Source organism: Salvia splendens, chromosome 6 (assembly GCF_004379255.2).
Source record: "Salvia splendens isolate huo1 chromosome 6, SspV2, whole genome shotgun sequence".
Classification (NCBI taxonomy): Eukaryota; Viridiplantae; Streptophyta; class Magnoliopsida; order Lamiales; family Lamiaceae; genus Salvia; species Salvia splendens.
The window spans coordinates 4,804,116-4,831,644 of NC_056037.1; the positions used below are offsets into that span (position 1 = coordinate 4,804,116).

At 35.8% G+C, this 27,529-nt stretch overlaps 5 protein-coding genes, 1 long non-coding RNA gene and 1 pseudogene across 12 annotated transcripts; 3 read left to right on the forward strand and 4 right to left on the reverse strand.

Annotated features, from left to right (window-relative positions):
• Positions 1-544: 544 nt before the first annotated feature.
• Positions 545-4,643, forward strand: LOC121808444 (protein ENHANCED DISEASE RESISTANCE 4-like). 5 transcript variants are annotated; one of them, XM_042208942.1, is made up of 6 exons: positions 545-816; positions 902-1,161; positions 1,378-3,436; positions 3,517-3,577; positions 3,669-3,892; positions 4,136-4,643. In XM_042208942.1, the coding sequence occupies exons 2-6, from the start codon at positions 1,047-1,049 to the stop codon at positions 4,188-4,190; spliced, it is 2,514 nt and encodes an 837-aa protein (XP_042064876.1). In that variant the 5' UTR covers positions 545-816; positions 902-1,046; the 3' UTR covers positions 4,191-4,643. The 5 variants fall into 5 exon arrangements, with proteins under 5 accessions (XP_042064876.1, XP_042064877.1, XP_042064875.1 ...); XM_042208943.1 differs by having other exon boundaries at positions 905-1,161; XM_042208941.1 differs by having other exon boundaries at positions 545-767.
• Positions 4,644-5,224: 581 nt separating this feature from the next.
• On the reverse strand, positions 5,225-6,828 carry LOC121808445. The gene is made up of 2 exons (XR_006052211.1): positions 6,673-6,828; positions 5,225-5,514 (listed from the first exon to the last, which is right to left on the reverse strand). It is a non-coding gene; the product is annotated as an uncharacterized LOC121808445 (long non-coding RNA).
• Positions 6,829-7,661: 833 nt separating this feature from the next.
• On the forward strand, positions 7,662-9,074 carry LOC121807684 (noscapine synthase SDR1-like). The gene is made up of 5 exons (XM_042207951.1): positions 7,662-7,776; positions 7,864-8,030; positions 8,118-8,318; positions 8,489-8,859; positions 8,936-9,074. Exons 1-5 carry the CDS (start codon positions 7,662-7,664, stop codon positions 9,072-9,074), a joined length of 993 nt encoding a protein of 330 aa, XP_042063885.1.
• A 295-nt stretch (positions 9,075-9,369) lies between these two features.
• On the forward strand, positions 9,370-11,320 carry LOC121806432 (annotated as a pseudogene).
• A 20-nt stretch (positions 11,321-11,340) lies between these two features.
• LOC121806433 (transcription factor WRKY19-like) lies at positions 11,341-13,712 on the reverse strand. Its single transcript, XM_042206470.1, has 3 exons — positions 13,130-13,712; positions 12,896-13,024; positions 11,341-12,261 (listed from the first exon to the last, which is right to left on the reverse strand). The coding sequence occupies exons 1-3, from the start codon at positions 13,417-13,419 to the stop codon at positions 11,691-11,693; spliced, it is 990 nt and encodes a 329-aa protein (XP_042062404.1). The 5' UTR covers positions 13,420-13,712; the 3' UTR covers positions 11,341-11,690.
• Positions 13,713-20,982: 7,270 nt separating this feature from the next.
• LOC121809410 (uncharacterized protein At5g43822-like) lies at positions 20,983-24,488 on the reverse strand. 3 transcript variants are annotated; one of them, XR_006052262.1, is made up of 7 exons: positions 23,952-24,488; positions 23,363-23,532; positions 23,171-23,289; positions 22,617-22,796; positions 22,070-22,126; positions 21,492-21,573; positions 20,983-21,347 (listed from the first exon to the last, which is right to left on the reverse strand). XR_006052262.1 is itself a non-coding variant. In XM_042210015.1 (7 exons), exons 2-7 carry the CDS (start codon positions 23,492-23,494, stop codon positions 21,304-21,306), a joined length of 600 nt encoding a protein of 199 aa, XP_042065949.1. In that variant the 5' UTR covers positions 23,495-23,532; positions 23,952-24,482; the 3' UTR covers positions 20,983-21,303. The 3 variants fall into 3 exon arrangements, 1 of the variants encoding a protein (XP_042065949.1); XM_042210015.1 differs by having other exon boundaries at positions 21,492-21,559; positions 23,952-24,482; XR_006052263.1 differs by having other exon boundaries at positions 21,310-21,347; positions 22,003-22,126; positions 23,952-24,487.
• Positions 24,489-26,425: 1,937 nt separating this feature from the next.
• LOC121806750 (MYB-like transcription factor ETC3) lies at positions 26,426-27,227 on the reverse strand. The gene is made up of 3 exons (XM_042206884.1): positions 26,923-27,227; positions 26,763-26,850; positions 26,426-26,662 (listed from the first exon to the last, which is right to left on the reverse strand). Exons 1-3 carry the CDS (start codon positions 26,966-26,968, stop codon positions 26,521-26,523), a joined length of 276 nt encoding a protein of 91 aa, XP_042062818.1. The 5' UTR covers positions 26,969-27,227; the 3' UTR covers positions 26,426-26,520.
• Positions 27,228-27,529: the final 302 nt, after the last annotated feature.

Below are 27,529 nucleotides of genomic sequence, written 5' to 3' on the forward strand. Positions count from 1 at the left end.
GCGGATTTGAGAGAAATAGATGTGTGTTTGTGTTTGAAATGAGTATGAAATAGGATTATTTATAGAGTAAAATATATAAAAAAAATTTAAAAAAACGAAAATAAAAATTTAACGGTAATATTACCGTTTGAATTTTTTTTTTATTAAAAGTCGAATTTAAAAAAAAACGATTTATTGCGTCATCAGTGACGACGCCCACTCGCGGGCCAGCGAGTGGGCGTCACGCACGCATGGGGACGAGACACGTGTCTCGACGAGATGGGCTACGGGACGAGACGGGCGCGGGCTAGGGACGGGATGGTCGCTGCAACGCGTCCCGCGGAGGACCCGTCCCTCCGGGACGAGACGCGAGCCCGACGCGGGACGCGTAGTGGATGGTCTAATGCTTCTTGGCTAATTTTAATATGAAATATCCTTTTTCTTGATTTCAGTCCAATTAATAATAGAATCTTATTTAATTTGACGAATAAATATAGTTGATTTCATTGGGCGGCTCAAAAAATTCTTATTCTGGTATTCAGTCTTTGTTTTTACCTCTTTCGTTTTGTGTGGAAAAGAGTAATAATCACAGTTATACAAGAAACCAAATGTTGTTAGTAATTTCTCTCTCTCTCTCTCAACAAAACACGCACAAACACATCCAGCCAAAATAAAACCAAAGCACAATCAGTTCATGCTCGCTTTCCACTCATGATGTTGCAGAAACCTTAGATTTTTCCTCAGAATCTCAGAAAAGTGAAAGGAATTTCTGCTTTCCGTGTTCAACAGTATAATTGACCCCCCTCCCTCAATTATTTTCTGCAATTCTTCTTTAAAGTTTGCATCTTTCACCATTATTCTTTCTTTTCTTTCCGTTTCTTTTTCTAACCCATGTTTGTTTTCGCATTTTGAAAATTTCCAGCAGAAAATTTTCCCAGCCCTGTTGCCATTTCTCTCCAAGATTCAATCTTTGAGAAGAAACTCTCCATTTCCCGCATTTTGCATGCTTGATATGCTTGGGGGTTGTTGTTGAAGGTTGTAAGAAATTCATAGAGAGAGAGAGATAAATGTCTGAAACTGCTAAAGTTCGTTTAGTTCGTTGCCCCCAGTGTGAGAATTTACTGCCGGAGGTCACCGATTTCTCTGTTTATCAATGTGGCGGTTGTGGTGCTGTCTTGAGATGTACTCTCTCTCTCTCTCTCTCTCTCTCTGTCTTGGTTATAGCATGTTTTATGGGGCAAGATTTGTGTTTTTTTGAAGTGTTCATTGGGATTAATTTGTTTGATAATCCTACATGTTTTGTAAGTAGTTTGTTGTTAATGGTAAAGAAATTTTAGGTTGATTCATATTGATTAATTTCTGTATTGTGTTTGTTGCTGTGTATGTTAACTTCATCAGCTAATAACAAAGGTGTTGACACATTCTCGGAGAAGTCTGATGAGGAAAGGATTGGTAGTGATCTAGACAGGCTTTCTGATAGATATGAGAAAATGATAAGTGTTTCTGAGAGAAGAGTGATAGAGATGAGTGATGGCTCTGAGGGTGATGTGAGGTCCAACGTTAGTTCTTCAGCTCGAGCCGAGAGGAGGGGAGAAATTGGTAGGAATGGTTCAGGCAAGGAGGAGAATTGGGATGTTGGGAGTGATGTGATGAGAGATAGGAGGTTGAATGAAATCCAACGGGCGAAAATGGCTCAAAATTTCGAGGATTTGGTGTTGTCTCGTGACAATGAGGCTGGATTGAGGAGGCAGGGCAGGGCTGGGGATGTTCGGGTTGGGGTTAGGAGTGAGATGGAGGGTGTCTGGACGGCTCAACGAGTGGTTCCGGAGGTGGGAAGGTGTGCAAGAGATAGTTCGTTTGACCATCTATCCGCGTCTAGTTATGATTTTGATGATCCGTCTAGGAGTAGGAGTGGCTTGGTGGATGGACTGAGCAATGCTGGATTTGTTGGGGATGATCGGGCCGAGCTTTTGAGGCAGCTAGACGAAATCACATATAAGCTGTGTCGTTCAGGTGATCTGAACGACAAGGGTAAAGACAAAGTTCCCCTTGATAGGAGGATGCATCATGAGGCGATGGTGATGCAAAGGCCGCCTTTCCAGAATCAGTACACCGACCCACCTCATTTAATGCGTAGGCAAGGAATGGCGGAGAATGGTTTCTATCCTCCGCAGTATGCTCCATGTCCTGTTCAAGGATATGGGAATCCACCGAGGCCTCATTTGCGCGCATCTGACGCTCAGGGCGCATTTCAGATGCCACCTCCTCGTGGGTATGCGTCCGGACCTTATGTGGATGATGGTATGGCGTATATGGATAACATGGAAGCATATCCTCCTAATTTCAATAGGCACCATCAATCTTGCTCGTGCTACGATTGTCGTGCCAAGAGGCATGTTTCTAACCCGATGATGCAAGCTGCATCTAGTGGTAAATACTCGGATGATCATGGTTCGTTTGGTACACGAGATCATTACAACCAGAGAGTTCATGATCAGCCTCCCTCTCGGCTTCGTACCTCTCAAATCCATGCGAGATGGTCTAATGATGTGAATTCTGAGGTGGATGGCTTCACACGTCGTCGTCCTGCTAGAGCCCATTTGGCCGTTGGCGGAAAACACTGCAGCCCGTTAGCCGGTGGGGCCCCCATCTTGACCTGCAACAGTTGTTTCGAGGTGCTGATGCTGCCTAAGAATGCTCTGAGCAAGAATGGGAGCAGGCAGAAGCTCAGATGTGGGGCGTGCTCTTCACTCATTTCTTTCGTAGTTTCAGGCAAGAACTTGGTCTTCTCACTCGACGTGGAGGCCAAGAACGGCCCTCTAAAAGCTGACAGCGCCCGTGATGTGCCATCAAAATCGAGCCAAACTAGGACAACCTTCTCATCTGTGGACTATGATAGCTCCGGTTATGATTTCCACTCCATGGATAAAGAAGTTGCACGTCCCGGAAGAGATAGCAAGCCTATTGAGACTAGGTCCCATCGTTCTACATCCACGTATGCTTCTGAAGCCGAGGAAGAAACACAAGATTCAGCAAGAGAGGATAAAGGGCCTCAACCTCCTTCAGGCTCCTCTCTGCAAGATTACTTTGAGCATTCGAATAAGTACCATTTGGTGAAGGATTCAGGCGAACGAAACAGAACTGGACGCTCTGAACACGTTGTTCCGTTGCCAAACAAGATGGGCGCTAAGCAGATTTTGAGGAAAGAGTCCACAGCTACTGAGATAGATATATCGTCCAATGAGTTCTCAAACACGGGGTCTACCTTTGAGTCGAGTGAAGCAAGCAGAGGTGGTAGAGGAGCTGGCTCGTTCTTCGCTGGAATTATAGAGAGTTTCAAGGATCCACATAGATCCGAAGAAACTGCTAACATAACTGTCAATGGCCATCTAATATCAAACCGGTTGATCAAGAAAGTTGAAAAAGTAGCTGGGCCGATCCATCCTGGCCATTATTGGTATGCATTCTCTTATGCTCGTCTGTCTCCACATGTCACGTCTAACTCATTAAGTTTGTATAATTATTTCCCTTAACCAGGTACGATTTTCGAGCTGGATTTTGGGGTGCTATCGGAGGGCCTTGTCTTGGCATAATTCCTGTAAGATTATTGTATCATTCTTGCAATGGAAATATCGAGTTGAAGGTGTGATCATGTCCTAATTCTTGCTCGTTTTAACGTGTTGTTGCAGCCGTTTATAGAAGAGTTCAAGTACCCTATGCCCGAGCATTGTGCGGGTGGAAACACGCACGTATTTGTTAATGGCAGAGAGCTGAACCACAAAGATCTTAATCTGCTGGTCGGCAGAGGTCTCCCAAGGGAAAGAGACCGATCGTACATTGTGGAAATCTCCGGCAGAGTCCTAGATGAAGACACTGGCGAAGAGTTGGAAAGCCTCGGAAAGCTTGCTCCAACGTGAGTATTTATATTTACCCCCTCACGTTTATTGTGTTAACGGCTTCATATTTTGATCACTTGTGCACGATAATCACCTTGGTGTTCGCAATAACGCTTTCTAGAACTCACATCTCATTTTTCAACAAATATCACTCTAAATATCACTCAATTCTCTCAGTTTTGCACATGGCATTGAATTATATTGCATCAACTCCATTTTGAGGTGCACTTTATCTTTTACTAACTCAATATCTTCGACAGCATTGAGAAGGCGAAACGCGGATTTGGCATGAAAAGTCCACAAGCCGTTGCATGATCATTTTCGAATACAAGACTCAATCAATTGCTCGATCGCCTCTGGTATAAACTACCACTCTCTCTCCTTTTTCTTTTGCTTTGAAGAAAAAGGTTTAAGATTGAGAAGAATGGTTCATGCTATGATGCTGCTGCTGTTTATGTTTGAGTTATTGGATCAAATTCAAGAAATGCGTATTTTGGCAGTTTTTACAAAAGATTTTGATGTTGTGAATTCCTTTTCCTTTTGCCTTCCCATTTTGTACATGTACAAAATTAATTTGTGGCATTCCCTTTTTTCTCTCTTTAAATTTTGATCCAGGGTTTAGAATCCTGGAAAAAGGAACAAGCAATTCTATGCAGTGGTTGATTTCTTATGTTTATTTACCTTGTAGTTCTTGATTGAACGTAATGGATGTGTCGGTCTCTTCTACATTTTCACCCATTTATCAAAATTGTTCACTTTCCATTGTTAGTAGCTAGGAGTAGAGTACTACTACTATTTAATAGTGAGATTCATTTTCTTCTCACAAAAACTTTTTAGCATCATTATTACTACAACTACTACCTTTGTGTTGGGATAATTATTCGTTCATATACTCTCACTATTTTTCAAAACTCGTATCACTCCCAAATAAAAATATCGTTTGTGGATGGAGGATGTACTCAAACTCCTCTATTGATGATGATCTAGCTTCATGTTGCCAACGACATCTACTAGAATGAGCCATATAAGAACCAGAGATGAGGGTTCCCCTCTTACAACTTCACCATCTGTGTGCCAATACTCCAGCTACATGTAGAACCCGACATAACCTGGATATCAGAACGACGATTTCAACTATGTAGTGATTGGGGAGGGATGTGAACAACACAATTGTGATAATGAGAAGTGTTTACTTGAAGAGTTTCAGTGGGGCGCTGAAGCAGTTTCAAGAAACGGGGTGGGGTAGTTTCAGGCTGCTCGCCACAACGGTGTTTCAGACCAGATGGGCAATGTACAGGAAGTTCTAACCATATGAGGGAAAGGCAAGCATGCACAGATACTTGGAATAATTTGATGATAAAAATGCTTCTTAGATATCAAAGATAATGTTAAACCAGCTTTGTACTTTACATATTCTGATTTATTCGCTGCCTCTACTTGATTTTCTGGCTATCCAGGTAGCAAAACTCAAAAGAATTTAAACACAAAAACTGAATTGTATAACGAGCAAGATCATTTTATTCGACATTGCATTCTTGACAAAACAAAGGAACACAGCAATTGGAATGAGCCCTTTCTGCTTCTACTTGGTTTTAGTTGCTAGTTCTTGCTTCTTTTCATCTCCCTTGCGCAACCAACCCTGCATAAGGAGGAACATAAAACCAATTTCAGATTGTTGACGACAGATGTTCAGTGACTACAAAGCTTTAGGAAGCCAGGGGCACAAGATCAGTACAAGGCAATGGAAGAACTGTAAACTAGTATAAAGAATGTAGTAACATCTAAGCATTACAACTTAGCAAGATTTCTAGCAAGGGAAGATGAAGGGATCTCAGTTTACAAAAGAAACGTTTAGTGAAGATAAGATTAACTAAACTAGAATAGCCAGATTACGAAGTGAAAGATATTATAGTGACATTGTTTAAGAAATCCATTGCTCATTTCTCAAATTCAACAGCAAATGCTAAAGTACCATGAGTTTAGGCAGGTGTTTTATGATTGAATAAACTCGCAGCCAAGCATACGATGATTCGTGCATCAACTTGAAATAACTACACAGTACAACCCTTTCTTTAATTTTCCCCTTCTCATGTCTGATCCCATGTCATTTTACACTAAAAGCTAGTATAAACTTTCAAAGAACCAATTACGCTCACATATAATCAAAAGACAATCAAGTAATTTAAAGACATCAGCAGAAAAGGAGAACTACATAAAAATAATTCCATAGAATCAACCCAACCTCCTACACTAGAATCAAATTAACTGACAATGAAATATAGGTGGCGCAGAATACCAACTTCAAAAACTTCATAAATTTATTGAAGATCACATACTTTTAATCAGAAAAGGAATGCAGCTGAAGAAGGAATATTTTAATCAAAAGAACCTAATAGCATAAAACATAAGTAACTTTTATTTTCCGCAAATTAGCTCCATTAGAAATCAAACCTAAGAATCCTGCAGAGCTATACAAGGCTGATTCCAAAAATCCAATATATTATTCAACCAAATCATTTTGTATATGTTGGCTAATAAATCACCAAATTTAGGGTTCTCTAATTACCACTTCCAGTCCAAGTAAGTAAAACATCAACCAGCTATTATCAGACAAATCCAGCAACTAAATCCTAAAACGGAAACAAATTATTCGATTTTACCCTTCGATTTCATATAAAACAGAAAATTAAACAATTTTCTTCGAGGAAGACCACACAAAATCGGTCAATTTTCAACAAACGCAGGCCAAAATGCACTACAATTCAAATATCGAAACCCTATGAGATGAAAATCTTACGTTATCAACGAAGATGAGATCTGCGACCACTACAGTGCCGATTACTCCGGCGATGATAGAGGTCGGACCAGTAAGCAGACTCCACTTTCTGTAGATCATTTTCTCTCTCTCTAGTTTTCCGTCTATTCCTCGAGCTGTGTATAATGGAAAGCTTCTGTTCTGTTGCAGATGGAGAAACAGTTCCTAATAGGCTGAAAATAAAATATGGGCCGGGCCCAAAAACACGATTGGATACGGGCCTTGAATTGGTCCTTAAAAAATAATCTTATTTTGTCAGGTAGGTCCGTTACAATTAGTCCACGTCAATTTCAATCTCAATTGAATTGTACGTATATCATAAAATCTCGAAATTTATCTATTTCAATTCAAAAATGAAATTTAAGAGAAAAATTAAAAATATAAATTTCATGTATTTCAATTCAAGAATGAAATTTACGAGAAAAATTAAAAATACTAAATTTCATGTTTTGTAAAATAAATAACTCTTTAAAAATGCTTAAAAGTGACTAATATATATTTAAAGACGTTGGCACTATTATATCTAAAGCATTGCTCAATGTCAACGGTGTTGCGAATCTAATTCTTGTTAGTTGTAAGGTTGTAATTAAATGAGGGCCAACGCTCCCATTGCGTTTCCTCCCATTGCATTTATTACACAAAAAATATGGAAATATGCATTTATACTAATTATCATGAATAGTGATTGTCTATATCTCTAATTATAAAGATATTTGAAAACAGTTAAAAACTTTCATTTTCGATTATTTTAAAAAAATCATTTAACAAACTTGAACTCCTCACGGGCCAAATATTTGTATTTGATTCCATAACATAATCATAATAATAATAATAATAATAATAATAATAATAATAATAATAATAATAATTTTGTTAATATACACTTATACTTGTTATTTGTTTAGAGTTCCTTGTGTATATATATAGAGAATTATATTGTGAGACTAAAAAAAGAATCAAAAACACAAAAAATGAAGAAGAGAGTGAAGGTGTGTGTGACTGGAGGAGCTGGCTACATTGCCTCTTTTCTCATCAAGCATCTTTTACAGAGAGGCTACACTGTTCATGCCACTCTTCGAAGTTTAAGTATGTTTTCGAATTTTAATTTTATTTTCTTCAATTTAATATTCTTTGCATCTACTACTAAATTTCTATAATTTTGATTTTTTGCAGATGATGCTTCGAAAGTGGGACTACTAAAAGGCCTTGATCATGCAGAAACAAGATTGAAATTATTTGAAGGTGATATATATAATCCAACTGATTTTGCAGCTGCAATTGATGGTTGTGAGTTTGTGTTTCACATAGCTACGCCGATGCAACACCACGAAGGCAGCCAGGTTTTAATCCAATCAATTCGATTTTGTCACATTTTATTCTATGTTGCAAAATACCTTAATTTTATTATTCTTGATTATTTTTGTTAGTACAAGGATACTGGCGAGGCTGCAGTGGCTGGGGTGAAGATCATAGCTGAAAGCTGCATTAAATCGAACTCGGTGAAGAAACTCATCTACACCGCTTCTGCGATGGCTGCGTCCCCCTTAAAGGGCGGCGCATCCGGTTACAAGGATGTCATGGACGAGACTTGTTGGTCTCCTCTCGATCTCCCCTATGAAATGTACTTCGTAAGTACAAAAACCAGATGCTACCGAGTTCTTTTTATGTCGCACCTTAAAAACGCATTGGTTTAGAAATTTACGAATATACCCTTTTACCCTAAAATGTGTTCTAGTATCTAAATTCAAAATTTGATGCCCATGAAAGAACTAATGAAATTGTTTTTATTTTGGGAAAGGATTATATAAATTCGAAGACATTAGCCGAGAAAGTGGTGCTGAGCTACAACGGTCTAGGGATCGAAGTGGTGAGCCTCGCGTGTGGGCTCGTTGGAGGCGAAACGATCCAGCCCTTCCTCTCCTCGAGCATTACCGTGCTTATAGCACAAGTCATGAATGATGCAACATTGTACAAAGGTTTGAGAGAATTAGAAGATTTGGATTCCAAGGTTCCAATTGCACACTCACAAGATGTGATTGAAGCACACATTTTTGCAATGGAAAATTCAGACATGAATGGCAGATTCCTTGTTGCTAGTGCTTTCTTGAAATCAGCAGAAATTGCATCTCTCATTCACAAACATTTTCCAAACATCAATATCCCACCTGAGTAAGCTATATACATGATTTTTTTTCGGAAAATAATTTTTATTTTTTATTTTTTTAATATTTTTTTAATATTTCAGATTGAATGAAGATACAAAGAGAGAGACCAAATGGGGTTCAAGAAAGCTACAGGAAATGGGATTTGAGTACAAATGTGACGCTGACAAGATAATCTATGACAGTATTGTTTGTGCTAAGAAATTTGGCAGTGTGGTTTGATTATTAATGTTGTTGGTCATAATTTAAATTCACCAATCAAATAAATGTATCTTAGCTATAAAAGACTGAGTACATGTCTCTTTTTTATTTTTGTTGTATTGGTGTCTTTAAAAGTTTGTGTTTGTTGTGCTTTGCAATATTAATTAGTCTTCTAATATGTTGTTTACTTATTGTTTCTTAATTTTTATCGTTCAGTCATTGTTTCTACTATACTAACAAAGTCAATTGGCTAGTAAGGAAAATAAAAAAATAAACAATAACAAACAAGTTTAATCAGAGATCTGACGTAGGGTTCATCACACATAGAATTATTGCAATAAAAAATACATTTTCATTTTTCAACGTAGCGTAGTCGACGGTATCCCATGTATACTCTTAATAAATATTCCAACAATCTTTGTATATATATGATTGGAAGATATATAGTGAATTGTTCCTCCACATCGTCTCACCGGCCGACGTTGATCCCAGTTACTTTTATAGTCATATTTAGAATTCAGAGTTTGCTTCGATTTGGTACCCGAAGAATTAGCAAAAAGATAAGGAGATCGATGACGAAGAGTGTGAAGGTGTGTGTGACCGGAGGTGCAGGCTACTTAGCCTCTTTTCTCATCAAGACTCTTCTTGAGAGAGGCTACACAGTTCATGCCACTCTCAGAAGTCTAGGTATATATATGCTTCAAACTATTATCTCTATGATTTATTTTTAATTTGTTAGTATGCCTTGAATCTGTACAGTTTGCCGCTAACCGAACCGGGGTCTCGCCGCCCCTGGCCCGACGCTATGATAGTATTTTTGTTTTAGGCCTTAATTTTATAGAAGTAGGGCGCATAACTATGTAATTCGAAAAACAATCTGAATACAATCTGTTCTCCGTTTTTTGCCCGTGGACATAGCCAACACAACGTTGGTGAACCACGTAAATTCTGTGTCTCTTTACGTTTCTGTTTGTCTCGATTACACAATTGTTTTATTCTGTCACAACATAATTATTTATTAAATTTTTCGATTGGTTTGAAGGCGATGCTACAAAGTTGGAGCTGCTAAAAGGACTTGCTCATGCTGAGACAAGATTGAAACTGTTTGAAGCTGATATATATAATCCAACTGATTTCGAGGATGCAATTCGAGGCTGCAGTTTTGTGTTTCACTTAGCCATGCCTATGTTGCACTATTCCCATAGTTCTAAGGTTTCAAATTCGTTTTTTTTAATGTAAATCTAACTTATAATATTATTCGTTTTAGTTATAGCGAGGTGATTCATCATTTCATCGTCGGATTATGTTTTCTTTTGTTTTTAGTACAAGAATACTAGTGAGGTGGGAGTCGATGCGGTGAAGATCATAGCTGAGAGTTGCACTAGATCGAACACGGCTGCTTCCATTATGGCGGCGTCACCTCTTACCGGCTATGAGGACGTCGTGGACGAGACTTGTTGGACTCCTCTCAATCTCTCCTACCAAATGTACTCTGTATGTAGTCTTTCTTAAATTATTCACAACCACTACTTATGGATGGTCGGATTGGGGGTGCTCGAGCCCCCCAATCAACGCATTCTTAAAATTTTTTGTTTAACCTTATATTTTTCAAGGTCCGCCCCTGCCACTTAAGGGATACTGTTTGCATGTTATGACAGGACTAAATAAGCTCGAAGACGCAGTCAGAGAAAGAGGTGCGCGGTACAATGGGAGAGGGATAGAAGTGGTGAGCCTCGCCTGTTGGCTTGTTGGAGGTGAAACACTGCAATGTTTCGCCTCTGCGAGCATGGCTGTGCTGATCGCACAGGCCATGAATGATGGGACATTGTACAAAGGCTTGAGATGTGTGGAGGATTTGCTGTCCAAAGTGCCAATTGCTCACATAGTGGATGTGATTGAAGCACACATTTTTGCAATGGAGAATTCAGACATCAATGGCAGATTTCTTGTTGCTAATGCTTTCCTGAAATCAGCTGAGATTGTCTCTCTCATTCAGAAACTTCATCCTGACATAACCATCCCACCAAAGTAAGTTTAATTCATCTCAAAGTTTTGTATTTTCAATATTGAAAATTATGGGATCCTTTATTTTTTTTCAAGAAAATAAGTTCTATTGCTTTTGATTTAGGTTTGTTGAAGATACAAAAAGGGAGACAAAATGGGGTTCAAGAAAGCTGCAAGATTTGGGATTCCAATACAAATGTGATGCAGACAAGATCATATATGACAGCATTGTTTGTGCCAAGAGACTAGGCAACATTGTTTGAATTAAATACCAAGTATACTATTTGTCTGTAATTCCATTTGATCAAATTCAAATGGGAGTAGTTTATTTGAATTCACAATGTTTAATCGAATTAGAACCTCCTCTAAAATCAAAATACAAAGCATCAATCTTGATCCAAGACTATCAGCAACTCTAGGCTCAAACAGGACTAAAACCTACTACATTTTGTAAATAAAAATGTGTAGAAAGAAGGAAAAAAAAAGAGTGATACAAGTTATTCTTGAAAATCTACCCAAGTTCTTGAAAAAATTCTCTTGGCCAGCATCATCTCTTGAAGATGCTGGCTAGGATCACTAGGATACAGGCTAGGATCACTAGGATACTATTTCAACTGCATTGTGAGGAGATCTCTAGAAGAATTCGAGGGCGTCTAGGAAGTGAGAGTCGAAATCCGCTGCATCAATGGAGATATCAATATCTCCCAATGAGAAGTCTGCGACTGGTGTTGGATTTGAGATGATCTCACCGAAATCTGATTCTGAGCTCTGCAAGCTGTGGCCAATGCCAAAATCATCCACAAGGCATGGCGATGGCGAGAAGTAGGATTCGGAGGTGGCTGGAGACAGGAACGAGGGCGAGTAGCTTGTCGTGATGAACCTATTAGGCTCTGAGAAGAACTGAGGTTCCACATTTTCACACTCAATTGGAGTGGAAGGGAAGGAGAAGCTTTGAAGATCCTCCTCCTCTTTGGAATCTATTAGATCCAGGTTCTCAGTTTTAACGAGGCTTGGCCCATTGCTAACGAGCATCGCCTGTTTGGAACACGCTAGGCCATCCTGTTCCTTCCTTTCCTTGCCCTGCCTGCAGCTGTGGTTTGCTCGGTACATGACCTCAACGACAGTCGGATCCTCATCTGCTCGTTGCACCTGCTTCGTTGCCAAGCATCCTTGAGTGTTGCGATGAGTGCATCTGTAATAAGCCCTGCAAAAGCCATTCAAGCAAGAAAATCAACATACATTCAGACAAAAGAAAAACTAATCAGTCAGCAATAAATGAAGGTAACAAGTAAAACAATCACATCAAGTATATTCATGCACTAGAACAAATCTTGACAAAGCAAGTAGCTTTGATGAATTTAATGTTCTTTATCTTAATGATGTGTGTAGCTCCAAATTTCTGCTAAACAAAGCAAGTGGCATATTCAAAACAACAGAAAACCACCACCAACTTGCCTGATTTTCAGTACAAAAGAATTAAATGATTTAGGTTGTGTGTGTAGGTGGCAAATTTAAAACAACAAAGCATCAACTTGCTGATTTTCACTACAAAATAATTTAGCTATAGATGCAATTAGGTAACACCTTTCCTCATTGATGAAAAAGTCAGATCACACCACTAAAACATGTCCAAAATGACTTCATCTCATCTAAAAATCACACATCCACAAAGTCAAAACTTCCCCCTTCCCCACAAAAAAAAAAAAAAAAAACTTCACCTCTAACCTTGGATCACTCAACATATCCAAAAGTGACTTACCATAAAAAAAACACACCTCCTCAAACTCAAATCTAAGGAAGAAAAAAATCAATAAAGTTATCAAAACTTCATATCTAACCTTGGATGAGTAGCCCCCAAAATATCTTTCTGCCCATATTTCCTCCAATTATAGCCATCATCAAGCTGGGCTTCACCCCCTGCCCCAGAACAAATACGCACGTGCTTACTCCATCTAGGCATAGTCTTCCTACATTAGCAACAAAATTCAATTACACAATCCTTCAACAACCATAGTCAGAATGAAACAAAAGAATGAAACTTGCAATAATCAAAAGCAAAAAAAACAAGTTACCTTTTCTTGGAGCTGTGATCAGAGCCTTCGCTTCTAGGAGAGCCCTCGGTCGAAATCGACGGCTCGGATAGCTTCCCAACAGCAATCTTTGGAGAAGCACCGTTTCCAATCAGAGCAAGAAGCGTCATTGCATTCTCGTACGAGGAGAGAATGCTCTCCAATAAAACACCGCAAGCCTCTCTTGAAGCTGTGGAGGGGTCGAGCTGCCTCTTCAGCTCATTCGCGAGCTTCTTCCCCTCATTTAACACAGTTATTACACTCTTCTTCTCCGGAACTCCAGCCTTCTCCATTTCGGAACAGAAGAAAACAAAAATCAAGTCTTTCGTTTTGGGGCTGGATTCAAGAAAAGGTGGGTTTTAAGATTGCTGTGTGTTGGAGTTCATAATGCAAACCGGGTTTTAATCTAATTCGAAAAGGGGTGGTGAAATCTTTGTAAAGGTTTGATCTTGATCAAGAATCTGGATTTTTGGGGACGTGGAGAGAGGGGAGATGGTGAAGTTTTTGTTGTGTTTTAGTGATGATGGAGTGAGCAACGAGAGGTTGAATGGATGTTATAAAGGGGAAAAATTGCTGTGAGAAAGAAAAGATTATTGAGTGGCAAAAGGTACATGGATTTTTGTTTTTGATGTTGATTATTTTAATGATATAATGTGGAAGGAGTAGAATTAGATATCAAGATTGTAGCTGACCATTTCAAAGGGTGGCCACACACTATTGCAACCCAAAATTTTAAAATTTTGTTCGAGTTTTATTATTGATTTGTTTGATGTTGTATTATTGAAATTGGGAAATATTGTTATTTAATCTTAACTAACTAGTCTTTCTAGATATAGAAAGTGGGGTTTTTTAAGATTGAAAGTGGGGTTTTTTAGAGCATCGTTAACGCGGATGGCCGGGCCGCAAATCGCGAGGCTCGGCCCGTCCCAAGCATTGGAGGAGGTGGAGTCACGGCCCAGGCCGGTCCCAGGGCCGCATTTGCGGCTCGGTGATGGTCCCGCGGCCCGGCCTGGCCGGCGATGGAGATGAGGGCCGGAGGGGGTTGGGCCGCTACTGTAGGGGGATTTTCTGAATTTTTTTGCATTTTTTTGAGGAAGAAGAGGGAGGGGGAGAGGTAGAAGAGGGGAGCCGGATGCAATTTTCTAATTTTTAAATTTTTTTTGCATTTTTTATGTTATCATTTTTAGTTTTTTTAGTGTATAATTTATTATTTTTGAATTAAAAATGAATTTCTTGTGTTATAATTGTTCGCCGTTTTCAATTTTTACAAGTATGAATTTCTCGTGTTATAATTTTTCAACGATTTCTATGTTGTAATTTTCAATCTTCGATCGAAAATTTACTTTTCCGTGTTATAAATTTCCGGTGTTTTTTATTTTATGTGTAAAATAGGTTGAAGTTGTGAATAGTGTCATTTATTAGTTGCGGCCCGGGTTGTGACCTGTAGGGTTAGAGCAGTTGGGGTCTGGGCCGCAGCTGTAGAGAAATGATGACGTGGAGGGGACTTGGGGCCTGAAACCGGGCCAGGGTTATTGATGCCCTTAAGATTGAAAGTGGGGTTAAATAATTGAGATGAACAGTTTTTTGTCTTGGATAAAACTGTCTTTATAAAGTTTATTTTACATAGTGAAATATGTTTGGAGTTAGTTATAGCTTTTAAAAATTTGGAAATACCCTCATAAATCCAAATCAACACTTCAAACTGAAAACTTTCATAAAGTAATTATCAAAGTTTTATAAAAAATTATATCACTCCTCAGATATAATAAATACTTTTTCCGAGATAATTAGTGTGTATAAATACTTAAAAAATAAAAAATCAAACCCAAAGAGGCAAAGAATATATATCTAATTGGTGACCATTATTATGTGTTGCTCGCCGAATTGATTGACATCAATGCGTTTGTAAATCAATGTTTGAATTTGCTAGTTTCCTTCTACAACTCTTCTTTGAAAAAACTATTTTTTCTAGCCGAATAGAACTTTTTCGACTTTTCGTGGCAATTTCTTAGAGAGATAGAGAGAGAGATTTCATAGCCATGGAAATTCAATAGAAATTGGGTGGACAAACGTTACGATAGTAAGAGTGATGCTACTCTACTCTTATTTACATAAAATGAAACAATAGAACTTTCCATGAAATTAAATAAATAAAATTCAAGAAAGTCAAGCAAAATGTAGCAATCCACCAATCTTCTAACATCTTTCCGCGTGGTTTCGATTTTCGCTAGCATTATATTCATTGCGTGTGAACACATTCTTGCAAATAAAATATTAGTAGAAAATATATATGCCCCTAGGCCATAGTGTTGATGACTCAATATGTTGACGTCAGATTTTAAGTAATAGTTTTAAATATAACAAAATACTATATAAGAGACAATAAAATAGAGATAATAGGATTTTTCAATTTTAAAAATAAGTTATATTCAGTAATCTAAGTTTAAAAAAATTCTCTTCATATCATCCATAAATTAAGCTAACTGCTAGCATGTAGAAATTTGACAAATCTAAAAAACTCTTTACTCCTATTTTGAATCATAACTTTTGAAGAGTTTAATTAGATATATTTTTAATCATAATTATTTATCTACGGTTAATTAATGAAAGTGTCTCTATTTGCACTGAAAATGCCTAGTGGTTTCTTAGAGTTAAATTATTTAATTTTAGTTTTATAGTTTATAGTACTAAAAGAGGGGGCTTTCTAATTTTGTACTCATTCGCTTAAAGTACCCTATAATAGACTTGGATTCTAGAAAGTATACACACTTCGATTAATTAGGATTATTACTAGTAAAAAAATTACTATCTTAATTAGTTACATGCAATTCTATCTTAATTTTCATTAAATATTAGTATTTCGCTATCGATCAATTATTAACATGCATAGAAATTAACATATACTCCCACTGTCCTATAAAAATATCAATATTTTCATTTTGATTCATCCCGTAAAAATAGTTTCTTCTTTTTTTATAAATTATAAACATGGAGAGAAATAACTTTTTTCTCTATGTGGACTCCATTATCCACTAATAATATTTTAATTTTTTCTTTTTATCTCTTTTATTTTACTAATTATGTATTAAACTCTGGTCATTACAATGTCCATGTGCATGAGTAATACACAATTAATGATTGGGGTATATCGATTGGCCTGGTCTAACCTAGTTTTCCAAACTAGGTTTAATGCTAAATTATATGTATATATAGATATACTTTCCTGATTAATAAAAAAAATACACATTTGAAGATAGAGTAGTAATAAAATGCAAACTCTATATATTGTACAAACTCCAAACTCTTCAACAAAGTGTCAACACAGTGTAAAATTTCAAGATTTTGATGTCAACACGGCGTCAGCCGTTGACACTATGTTAATATTTTCTGTAGATGTTTTTTCGTCATCTGTTGACATTTTCTAATGGTCCAGATAATAGTTTGAAGCTTGTACAATATTTAGAGTTGGCATTTGATTACATCCCCTTGAAGATATATATATACACATATAGTAATTGTTGGCACTTGGCATTTAGTTGTACATATAGAAAATTAAGGAATCATATTACTTTCCCGACAGAATCCTGGCAATTAAACATGGTCTAAATTCGCAGCAATTGGACTCGCCTCAAAATCACGCAGCAAATATGATTAAATTTTAGCTTTTTATTACTAATTACCACTAATTATTATTGGTTGAGAATTAAAGTAATAAACTACGTGGTTTCCATGCGAAATGTCATGACGCTTGAGCTAATTATGCCTGTATAGTGGGTGTTACGTTCCCAGTTGGATATATTGCCTATATTCGAATACACATATGGGTTAGATTCTTGTGAAACTATATTTTGAATGGGACAAATTACCTTTTATATTTAAATACACGTGTATATGATTTAATTTTCGTGAAAAATATTTTTGTATGATAGTGTGGATAGTAGTGTAGCTCGAAATTTATGGATAGATATGAATAACTTGTTAAATTTTAAAAAAAGTAAGGTTAAAAACTTATGATCTGAGAAAATTATAATTCCACCTAGTATGAAATCTGAATATTTAAGATTTTAGTTGAAAATTTATAATACAATTTATTAGGTAGTTTTTTTAAAACCATATTAACGTATTATAGATTAAAAATCTCTTACTTGCATATACAACTACATCTAGTAATAATTTTAACCGATTGAGTAAATGTCCAATGTGATTCGTTATTGACTTTTCTATTATTGATCTCTTCTGCTGACGGGAAAGTAAAAGTGGAAAACATATTTTATATAAAAGTATAAGTGTGAGTGTGACATAGATACATATAAAAAAGGGTTGAGAACAGAACAAATTTCCCAATATAAACATATTTATTATTTGGACATTATCATTCCACTTTGAAATGTACACATAGGTGAGAATGTAAATATTGTATTATCCACCTTTCATAAAATAATAATACTCCATGAATTTAATATAAATTCTGTAAGATGTGTGAAGTGTGAACTGCCATAGTGGGTCCCACAGAACCACCTTGGACATATTTACTCATTTCCCTATTGTTTTCACACTTTTTATTAGTTGTATATATATTCCAAGTGAAAAGTATAAAAATAAATGCATAAGTAAGGTGGGTCTCTTTCTCAATTTTACTATTTAACACCTTATCTCCACTATTGTTGTAATAACCTTTGATGATTCTTATTTAATATTCTCTTCATATCTCGAAAGTAGAGCTTTTCAAACTGCACAAATTTTAATTGTAAAAAATTAGAAAAGTAAAATAGAGATGAAATATAAAAAATATATCAATGAAAAATTAGTCTAGCCTAAAAGAAAGAATATTCTTAAAATGCAAAATTTCTGTTTTTAGGAACATACTATGGGACCTACTTATCATTTTATGATAAAAGTAAAATGGAATTATTATTATTATTATTATTATTATTATTATTATGGGATAGATAGAAACGTCAATATGATTCTTATTATGAGACGGGAGAAGTAATGCCTCTATTCTTATTCACTAGAAAACAAATGAAATAGAAATAAAAAAAAGAAAGTGGTGGTATTTATCTACTCTCTGATTAAAGGATGATTGAAAATTAATAATTTCATGGGGTTTCACACGAGTGACGCAGACGCAGTCTGTGTCTGTATACGTGTGGGGTTTCCGCATCCCTGTCTATTTTCCTTCTCTTAACCGTCTCATCTCTTCACTATTCATGGGCCCCACTGTACTTTTCACCACATCTCTTAACTAAGAAACAACACATGCATCCCTCCATCTCTTAACCGTCTCTTAATCATATCATCCCTTAACTATTCATTCAATTTCATTTTTTATTTTTATTTCCAACAAATTCAATTAATAAAAACACACTTCATTAAATAAAATAAAATTACAACTAAAAATTCTAAAAAAAAATAAAAAACCACATTAATAAAATCCTAAAAAAATAAAAAATACATAATTTAAAACACAAAGAAGCAGAAGAAAGAGTTGTCTAATGACGATCATGTGCGTCTATTGGTTGCCAAATTTTGCCCAATGACGATCATGTGCGTGGATCTTCTTCTAGTGATTCTTCCATTATTCGACGCATTTGCTCAAATGGATCCATGAATAGATTAAATTTGGGAGAAGAATAATGTTTTGAGATGAAGAAGGTAGGGTGTTTGAGTGAGAATAGAGAGTTTTTTTTATGGTGGATTAATTTGTGGGAATGATTTGATATTTATAGAAGTGATTGGGGGCTTAAAAAAATAAATAATAAATAAAATTTTGCAAAAAACGGCTATAATAAACGGCTAGTATATTTTTTGGGATTTTTTTTAATTTTCGAAATTTTCCTGAATTTTTTTTTTTAAAAAAAAACATTTTTTATGGCGAGTGGGCGTCACGGACGAACCGAAGCTCGCCACGTCGCCAACGCGCGTAGCGAGCTATCTCGCAAGACTTCCCTCCGCGGCGAGACAAGGGACGGGATGGGGACGAGACGGATCCCGCAATACTGTCTCGATGTGGTCTCGTCTCTCCGAGACGAGATAGGGCCCGCAACAAGACGCATAATGGATGCCCAAATTTTCCACATGCACTTTCTCACTCTTATTTCCCCTCCCTCTCTCTATATATTTACATACCAAGTCAAAAATAGTTAGAGCAATAATGCCAATAATTAAGTTTTAATTTTTGACTTGTTAAAAAACAAATTCTCCATACTCGTTGTTAGTTGTTACTCCACCTATATAGGCTATAACAATATTGCCAAAAAAATGAGTAACTTGGGTAATTAGTATATTAATTATAACTAGAAATTTGTTAGACGGTTAGATAGGACCGAGACACATAATTAATTTCTTAATGACACAAGAGTTACTTAACGTTTAAATTTGTAAAAAGTACGAGTACTAATTTTCGCAATTTCTATGTTTTATTTTTGTTCATCCATATAGGTTATAACTTTCTTTTTTGAAACGTTCAATTCTTGCAGCTGAATGTCACAAGTAGCTACTCTCTTCGTCATACGATAAGAATCTATTTTGGTCATTTGATCGGTCCCACAAAAAGAATCATTATTTACTTTTACTATAAATAAAAATAAGTCTTATATTCTAGTAACTCATTTCACTCACAATTTACAAGAGTATATAAAAGGGATATATACTCATATTTCACAAACTTTTTCCTCCATTATTTTATACACATTTTTTAAAATTCATCTCAAATAAAGTTTGAACTTCCGGGACTGAATGGCAACTTTTTATAAAAAATTCAGTAGTACTATATTTCCTAACTCACACTTATTCACCTGTCAAAGATGAGATCATTCCTACACTAAAAAATATAGTAGCAACTAAACATTTATTAAAATCTACGTTGAACTCAAAGTGATATAAAAGACGAAGGGAATATAATTTATCACTAGATTTTTATATTTATATTTATTAATTAAATCGAATATTTTTACGTGCGTTGCACATTTCTACAAGTCCATGCGAATTTTTTTAAGGAAAAGAAAATACTAGCTTATTGTCTTGACTGAACATACATAACGTGAATTTAACGTATGTAGCTTGTGATTTCAACTGAATTGGATGACATACCAATTTATAATTATTATTATTAGTAGTAGTATACTACTACTTCCTCCGTTCCGCGATAGTTAGGTAGTTTGTTTTCTGCACTCGTTTTAAAAAAATAAACGAGTGGTACCGAATCAAACAAACCCAAGAATAGCAATGCTACGGAAAAAGGGTTTTCAGTATAAAAATAAATAAAAAGGTGACAAAAGGCAAGTCGTTAGTTTGAAAATCAAAATGCATGTAACGTGATTTTCAGAAAATGAAGCTGTTATCAAAAGCAGTAATCATTATAAATAAAACGCGTACAAATTTTGGCTTCCATATATGACTAGGTCCAATAATAATTGTAAGACACGGTACTAATTACCGGTCGTACAATTGCCACTTTTTTTCTCTTTTGTTATTTTTCTCTATGTGACAAATTTGATATCATTATCGACTATTCGATTGTGACATCTAAGTTATTCCACTTGTATGCATTAAATAGTCTACAAATTAAATAAAAATAACCATACTTATCAGTAGAGATAAGGATGAGTATGCAATTAATTTTCAAACTAAATCAAGTTGGACCAAAAATCAAATGTTGGATTCAGCACATTTTTTTGCTACCAAATTTGCAATTACTCGTGTGTTCAAATTTCTTTCCATTTATTTACTACTCTCCTGTGACCAACGATTTTTACAAGGGACAGTTCTAGTTCTAGTTCTAGTTCTAGTTCTAGTTCCAGTTCAAAAACAAAACTCAAGCTGACAACTTTGATCACCAATTACATATGCAAATCTTGTAAGAAATCAAATTTCATAAATTTTACCTTCCTCCAATACATTTAAAACTTGAAAAAATCTCCAAACTTGATGGGAAGAAAGTTTCCAACTTTCTAACTTTGTATAAGAAAATCCAAATCCATTTAAGAAAAATCAACCGTGGGCTCTCGATGATATGAAATCACAAGTCACAGCTCCGGGGTTTGGCAATATTTGCCTTGCTTTAATTGGGACGTGGAGCATTCAGTAACGCTTCTTTCACCATTTCCGTAAGTTGTGAATGCTCAAGGCCCTCAAACTTTCCTTCTTGGGAGTTCGACATTACCATGTAGAGCACTTCATGAAATTTCTTCGGCAAATATAATGTCATAAACATATTGGACTGCAAGAGAGAAATCAAAAAACTGGTGATTGAATATCAAACTCTACAATATTAGTTAAGCTTATGAACATTTGAACCCATGCTATGCAATGAAAATTCTAATTTTAAGAATTTACAAATGCTTCTGCTAGAAAGTTCAATTACCTTCGTCTCGGGGGATATTAGGTTGATCTACCAAAAGCTGTTGAAGTGCCTCTAAGTCACCACTTGCACTGAAAAGATAAATCTACCAATGAACTCATCAGAAGTGAAAGAGCGCAAATTTTTATAAGCATCACAGTACCATTTTTAAAGAGCAAATAATGAAAGCAAACACATGGCATGAACAAAGAACGTATCATTCTTAGACTAAAACGATCAATAAAAAGCAGCAAAGTTAAAGACTAAAGACCGGATGCAAACTTCCTGAAGTCAACTTGTTTGATCAAGGAATTACACTTACTAAATCGTACAAGGAGTAAAAGTCGCAGAGAGAGTCAACAACAAAGCATGATATCAATGATCAGAGGTTTGATTTAAGTTGATTCTTCATTTGCATAAATCAAGAATCTAGCTTGTCTGAACCAACATAGTCATAATTGATAGGACCGGGTATAAAAAAAAGCATACTTAATTGTTTCCAATGACATACTCCAAACTAAAGACACTACTATACCATCATTCCAGAAGGCCATGGAAGGAGGCATAGGTTCTTGCTAGATGGTATTTAGACGAGCATTAACCTGGGTTTCAGAGCAAGGGCGGGGAGCGCAGATACCAGAGATAATTTAAGAAGGTACCTGATGAAAAAGAATGAGTTACAATTAATAGGTCAAATTTCTGCACCATCAAACACCCAAAATAAGTTCAGAGACACTTTTCTTTTCATGGAAAGTAATTGGTTAATGCATTCCCTAAACATAAGACTAGGCATCATGAGAAAAATCAGAGCCTACCTTTAAGTATAATTCATTAAAGATTGTACGAGATAGCATGTGAAACTACTACTATCCAAACGGCAATTATGTCAATTTTACAGCACCAGTCGAACGTCTACAATACTGAAGCTAACTATTAATAGCATTAATCTCTCACAACATGTCTCATACTGGAAATAATTATAAGAACAATCTACAACTTCAGCTACAACAGAAATTTAACTAACTTAAATTCAAAGCATAAGAAATTGATCCATGTATGCTCAAGGCTGGCCTGATTTTCAACTTTTTGGGAAAAGAAGGTAGACAAATGAAACAACATTACTGGTAGATAGAACTGCGACATCCTTACTCTGATCGATGCATTTCTTCAAGAAGTCTAAGTCCTTCTATGCAATCTGCAAGAGTTGGTTTTACTCCAATCTGTTGCTTCAGTTGTTTTGCATTCATCTGGGCAGACCCCACTTTCGGAAGCTGCTTGCTATCACGAACCACCTTCTCAACGGAAGAAACAATCCCACCAAATTCTTTCCTAAACAAAAATTTACCCTTTAGACCGACCATTCCTTGCAATTTTAACCAACTTCCTCACTCCACTTATCAAGGAAAATGCAATGTTAATAAAGAATCACAAAATGCAGCACAACAGCAGAACCTATGTGTAAGTTATTACAATCAAGAAGCATCTGCAAAGTGCCAACAAATTCCTTCATATATTTCTTTCAATATACAAAACAATACACATTATAGTATATGATTGCAAAGTTTTGTTTCTTATCAAGTGATTTCCATTTTAAACCAACAACAAACATAAATATAGATAATAATAATTAACACACACATGCAAAAACAGCTTAATAAGAAAATAAAAGAGAAATCAGTAACAAAATAAATAGATGGCACTACATAGTGTTGTTGATGGAGAGGAGGATAGTTTGAAAGGAATCCATCTGCTTTCCCAGCACAAAACCTTCTATGCCCTCAACAAATCTCAAAGTTCCATAGTTTTGCAAATTTTGGATCTCCTAAAATATCAATTAATCAATAAACATTTCCAGAAATCCAACAATTAAATACTTGAAGTGAAGAGAATGGTACCTGAAGCCTCTGGATGATGGAAGATGCATTAGAAAATTGGGAAATAAGTCGAGACTGAAGCTCTTCCCATCGGCTAGTTTCATCCTTAATTTTCCGGAATTGTCTCTGATATTTTTTCACTATTGACTCCATCTTCCCAGCTCAAACTCGTTCCCTTCCAATCTGACAATCTAACAATATATATATGTTATAGTACATAAGACAAGTTTTTAGGCGGGAAAAAAGTTGATGTGTTGGGCAAAAGACTGACTCCTTCGGCATTGCATGAATTTATAAACATGAAATTTATAGTCAAGACTTATGAATTTTTGGAGAAGTCACAATTCCAACTCTTGCACAATTTTATAGTCATGAATCCCAATCTGAGCTCATAATACCCAAATTACTAGTATGAAAACCCCCAATTCAAGCCATAAATTCAAAGCAAATTGTTTGAGCATTACATAAAGCCAATTACTGTGAAGTAACCCCAATTCAAGTCATAAATTCTCGCCCCCCAGTTCAAGAACAATTTTTTACTACTTTAATCTTTCAATTCAATGTTACTAGAATACAAGAGGAATAGTAATATTATATAAAAAATTCTTACCAATTTTTCGCAATAGGTGTGGAGCTTCAAGCTTATCAATATTTCTTCATGGAGAATGCAGAAGGAGGGCTGAATAGGGGGAGAGACAGAGGCGTGGCCGGCTGGCGTTGGAGAACTCCGGCGCGGACGATGGAGAGTTATCCAAAGCTTTTTCTATTTGGGCTTTCTCTCTTTATTACCTCAAATTATTTCATTTAGGCCCAAATTATAACACTCGTATGCCCAACTAATACTATTATTTTTATCAAATGATACTGTGTCTTATTTTTTATAAAAAATCATAATACCAAATTAGTGTGAAGGAATATTAGCTAAGTTTTTAGGCAGTCGGTTCGAATATCACAGGAGAAGGAGTGGCAGCGGCGGTGTTAGCTCTGATTTGCAAAAACAAACTAAATTAAACCGTAACATTTTACGAGATTGATTAAAAATGAAAATTAATGCACATATTCGGTGGATACAAATGATTGACAATAGATAGTACACAGTAATCAGCATTTGGATATATTACTACTACTCTTATGGAGTAGGAAAATAAAAAATGCATGTAAATTATAACGTAAACTGCAACCGTATGGGTATGCCCTTGCATTAAAATATCCAACCAATTCAAATGTTAAGAAAAAGAAGTATCACGAGACATCAATTTACATCATATGCCCCTGCATTAAAATATCTAATGTACTATCATATCATCAAATATCCCATTGAAAATATCAATAAAATTGGATTTGAAAACTATGCTCACGAACTCAATTAATTAAATCAGTAGATGTAAATGTTAAGAAAAAGAAGTATCACGAGACATCAATTTACATCATATGCCCCTGCATTAAAATATCTAATGTACTATCATATCATCAAATATCCCATTGAAAATATCAATAAAATTGGATTTGAAAACTATGCTCACGAACTCAATTAATTAAATCAGTAGAATACATCTACCAGCCGGGCCGGGCCGGGCCGGGCCTTACACAATATTATAGGCTTTGCCCATAACTCTTAAATTTGGGGTCTCCCAAATTCGTAAAACAAATACTAGTGTCATAATATTTCTATCAAAATAATAGTAGATATTATAGGCTTTACGTTTTCAATTCAAAATCATCGATGGTCAAACTCACACTCTCTCAAATGCCTTTTTTCTACGTTCCGCCTCTCTTGCCCTCTCCCTGTTGCATGCTTCAGGCTTGACTCGGCTCTTTTACTCTCTCTGCCCTATCTCGAATATCCTCTTTGTTGTTCATGATAGTGACATTATCAATAAAGTGATTCAGAAATCCCAGTAATTAAACATTGTATTTTTTTTTTCTTTTCGTGTAGGGCATAGGGTCAGCTCTATTAATCAAGTGATTGTCTTGTAGCAGGGACCGATCCAAGAATTTAAGAGATTTAAGAGGGGCAATTAGTGAGAAATTAAAACAAGTATATTTTACATGTATAGTTTATGTGTATGTGATGAAATTTGAGGTGGGGCATTTGCCCATGCTAACCGGTAGCTAGATCTGTCCCTGTCTCGTAGTACACAATTACAAACAACAATAGAATAACAAAACACTATTTTTGTCAACCAACTAATAATATAAAATACTCCATCTAAGAGCATCTGCAACGGTGCTCGCTGGCAAGGACGACGTCCGTGCCGCTGGAGCGGCTAACCTCTGCTCGCCGCTGTGCTCTTGCCGCTGGCACGGCGCTGCTCGATGCATCGAGCACGTCCGTGCTGCTGAGCAGCTGACGTGGCGGTGCCTGATTAGCCAACGACATTTCATTTTTCTTTTTTTTTTAAAAAAAAAATCGGATTTAATTTAAAAAAAATTGAATTAAATAAAAAAATATTTTTCACTTCCCAATAAATTATATTCGTTTTCTCCCCACTTTTAATTTATTTTTCAATTTTCCCCCCAAAATTCACATTTTCATCTATAAATACTCACACTTTCACACCAAAAATTTCACACCACACTACACAATTCTCATCTAAATTCTCTCATCGTCTCTTATCAATTCTCAATCTTTCACTCTTACTTACAAAAAAAATGTCGGACTCCGACGATCATCCGTCCAACTTGATTTGGCCGATAGGTCAAATATGACCCCCGAGCAACTTTATTCACATTTGGCAATGATACGGGGTCTCTGAAGAACATTGGGGATAGGGCCCGAGGAACAGTCTTCCACGAGGGTATTTTTTAGCCTTTAATTATGTATTTTTTATTTTTTATGATTTTAATTATGTAATTTTAAATTTTTAGTATTTTAATTATGTAATTTTTTATTTTTTTTATTTGTAATAGTAATCCGGATATTTTTATATATTTTAATATTGTGAAAATATTTTTATTTAAATTGAATAATAGAATTGTGAGACCCTTGAGCATGTCCTTGCGGAAGAGCATGGATGTGGGTGTTGTGCTCTTATGAGCAGTGGATAAAAAATAATAAAAATGGAAGAGCACGGATGAGAATGCTTTAACAAAATAGACGACGTTTACCGAGTATTTAATACAATAACAAATAGTACTATATTATAAATAGAGTAGAGCTACAACTATACTATTAATTCTTAGTCGAATACGTGGAGCGGTGGGGCCCGATCAATAATTTTGTCTTCTTTGTTCTTTCCACCACCATTAATTCTCATCAACCAAAATCTTTCAATCTCTCTTGCACTTCTGCCTGGAACTCTTCCTGCTATTAAATCCCACCTAATTAACAAAATACCATCATAATTAATCACCTTCGTATTACAAAAACAGCACCTTTTAATAATATAATTAATATGATATAAATAATTAGACCTCTTACTTGTCTCCCACAAGCTTGTGCATTCTGCATATCATATCTTCTTCTTGCTCTGTCATCTTTATGAATTCCCACTCAACACTGCTTGCTTCTGCATCAACAAATCAAGATTTTGAGAGAGAAAGAATTAAAGAAAAAAAAGAAAGAAAGAAGGAGAGAGAACCATTTTGAGTTGTGGGATGCTTCTGATGAGTACTACACTTATCCATATGAATAAATTGAATAGTACAAGTAATTTATGCTACATGCTTTGAAAGTCGACTCATATATATAGAAAACAAAAAAAATTTATTGTAAAATACCAATATTTTTTATCTATAGTTTTATAAGAAAGAGAAAAAGGATTTAATTTGGTGAGATTGGGGTAGAAAGGGAGTTGCAGTTGCGACCAACCAAAATACGTGGTGATATGAAATTTTATTTATTTGACTGACTGTTGCTAACCATTCTGTTCTGGGATTCAGCAATCTACTAACATTTGGAGCAATTTAATAAATACTACAGAGTATTACCTCTTTCACATTGAAGTTATTTTGGACAATTGTTAAGTTATAACATCGGATTCTTGATGTGATCCTATCTACTTACGTGTCGTTTCTTCATTTGAAGTAGAAAATAAAGACTGCGGATATTTCTATTTTTTTGGATAATTAGATTTGAAATAAATGGATGAGGATGAGCAAAATTGCATCTCTCGTACACGTGTGGCGGTGTGGATTAGAAACTACTATTAACATTGGATTTCCATCATGTGGTATTCAGGAGAAGAG

Excerpts from the sequence above, each read along its gene's own strand:
- LOC121808444 (XM_042208940.1), top strand. The coding sequence starts at position 1,047 with ATGTCTGAAACTGCTAAAGTTCGTTTAGTTCGTTGCCCCCAGTGTGAG. Across the intron at positions 1,162-1,377 it reads TTGTGGTGCTGTCTTGAGAT|CTAATAACAAAGGTGTTGAC; the intron begins GTACTCTCTCTC and ends TAACTTCATCAG. Across the intron at positions 3,437-3,516 it reads ATCCATCCTGGCCATTATTG|GTACGATTTTCGAGCTGGAT; the intron begins GTATGCATTCTC and ends TCCCTTAACCAG.
- LOC121809410 (XM_042210015.1), bottom strand. The coding sequence starts at position 23,494 with ATGGAGTCAATAGTGAAAAAATATCAGAGACAATTCCGGAAAATTAAG. Across the intron at positions 22,797-23,170 it reads CTCTCCATCAACAACACTAT|GAAAGAATTTGGTGGGATTG; the intron begins GTAGTGCCATCT and ends ATTTTTGTTTAG. Across the intron at positions 22,127-22,616 it reads GAAGAAATGCATCGATCAGA|GTACCTTCTTAAATTATCTC; the intron begins GTAAGGATGTCG and ends CTTTTTCATCAG.
- LOC121807684 (XM_042207951.1), top strand. The coding sequence starts at position 7,662 with ATGAAGAAGAGAGTGAAGGTGTGTGTGACTGGAGGAGCTGGCTACATT. Across the intron at positions 7,777-7,863 it reads TGCCACTCTTCGAAGTTTAA|ATGATGCTTCGAAAGTGGGA; the intron begins GTATGTTTTCGA and ends GATTTTTTGCAG. Across the intron at positions 8,319-8,488 it reads TCCCCTATGAAATGTACTTC|GATTATATAAATTCGAAGAC; the intron begins GTAAGTACAAAA and ends ATTTTGGGAAAG.
- LOC121806750 (XM_042206884.1), bottom strand. The coding sequence starts at position 26,968 with ATGGATAAGTGTAGTACTCATCAGAAGCATCCCACAACTCAAAATG. Across the intron at positions 26,851-26,922 it reads GCATCCCACAACTCAAAATG|AAGCAAGCAGTGTTGAGTGG; the intron begins GTTCTCTCTCCT and ends TTGTTGATGCAG. Across the intron at positions 26,663-26,762 it reads CACAAGCTTGTGGGAGACAA|GTGGGATTTAATAGCAGGAA; the intron begins GTAAGAGGTCTA and ends TTTGTTAATTAG.
- LOC121806433 (XM_042206470.1), bottom strand. The coding sequence starts at position 13,419 with ATGGAGAAGGCTGGAGTTCCGGAGAAGAAGAGTGTAATAACTGTGTTA. Across the intron at positions 13,025-13,129 it reads GATCACAGCTCCAAGAAAAG|GAAGACTATGCCTAGATGGA; the intron begins GTAACTTGTTTT and ends TTGCTAATGTAG. Across the intron at positions 12,262-12,895 it reads TTGGGGGCTACTCATCCAAG|GGCTTATTACAGATGCACTC; the intron begins GTTAGATATGAA and ends TGGCTTTTGCAG.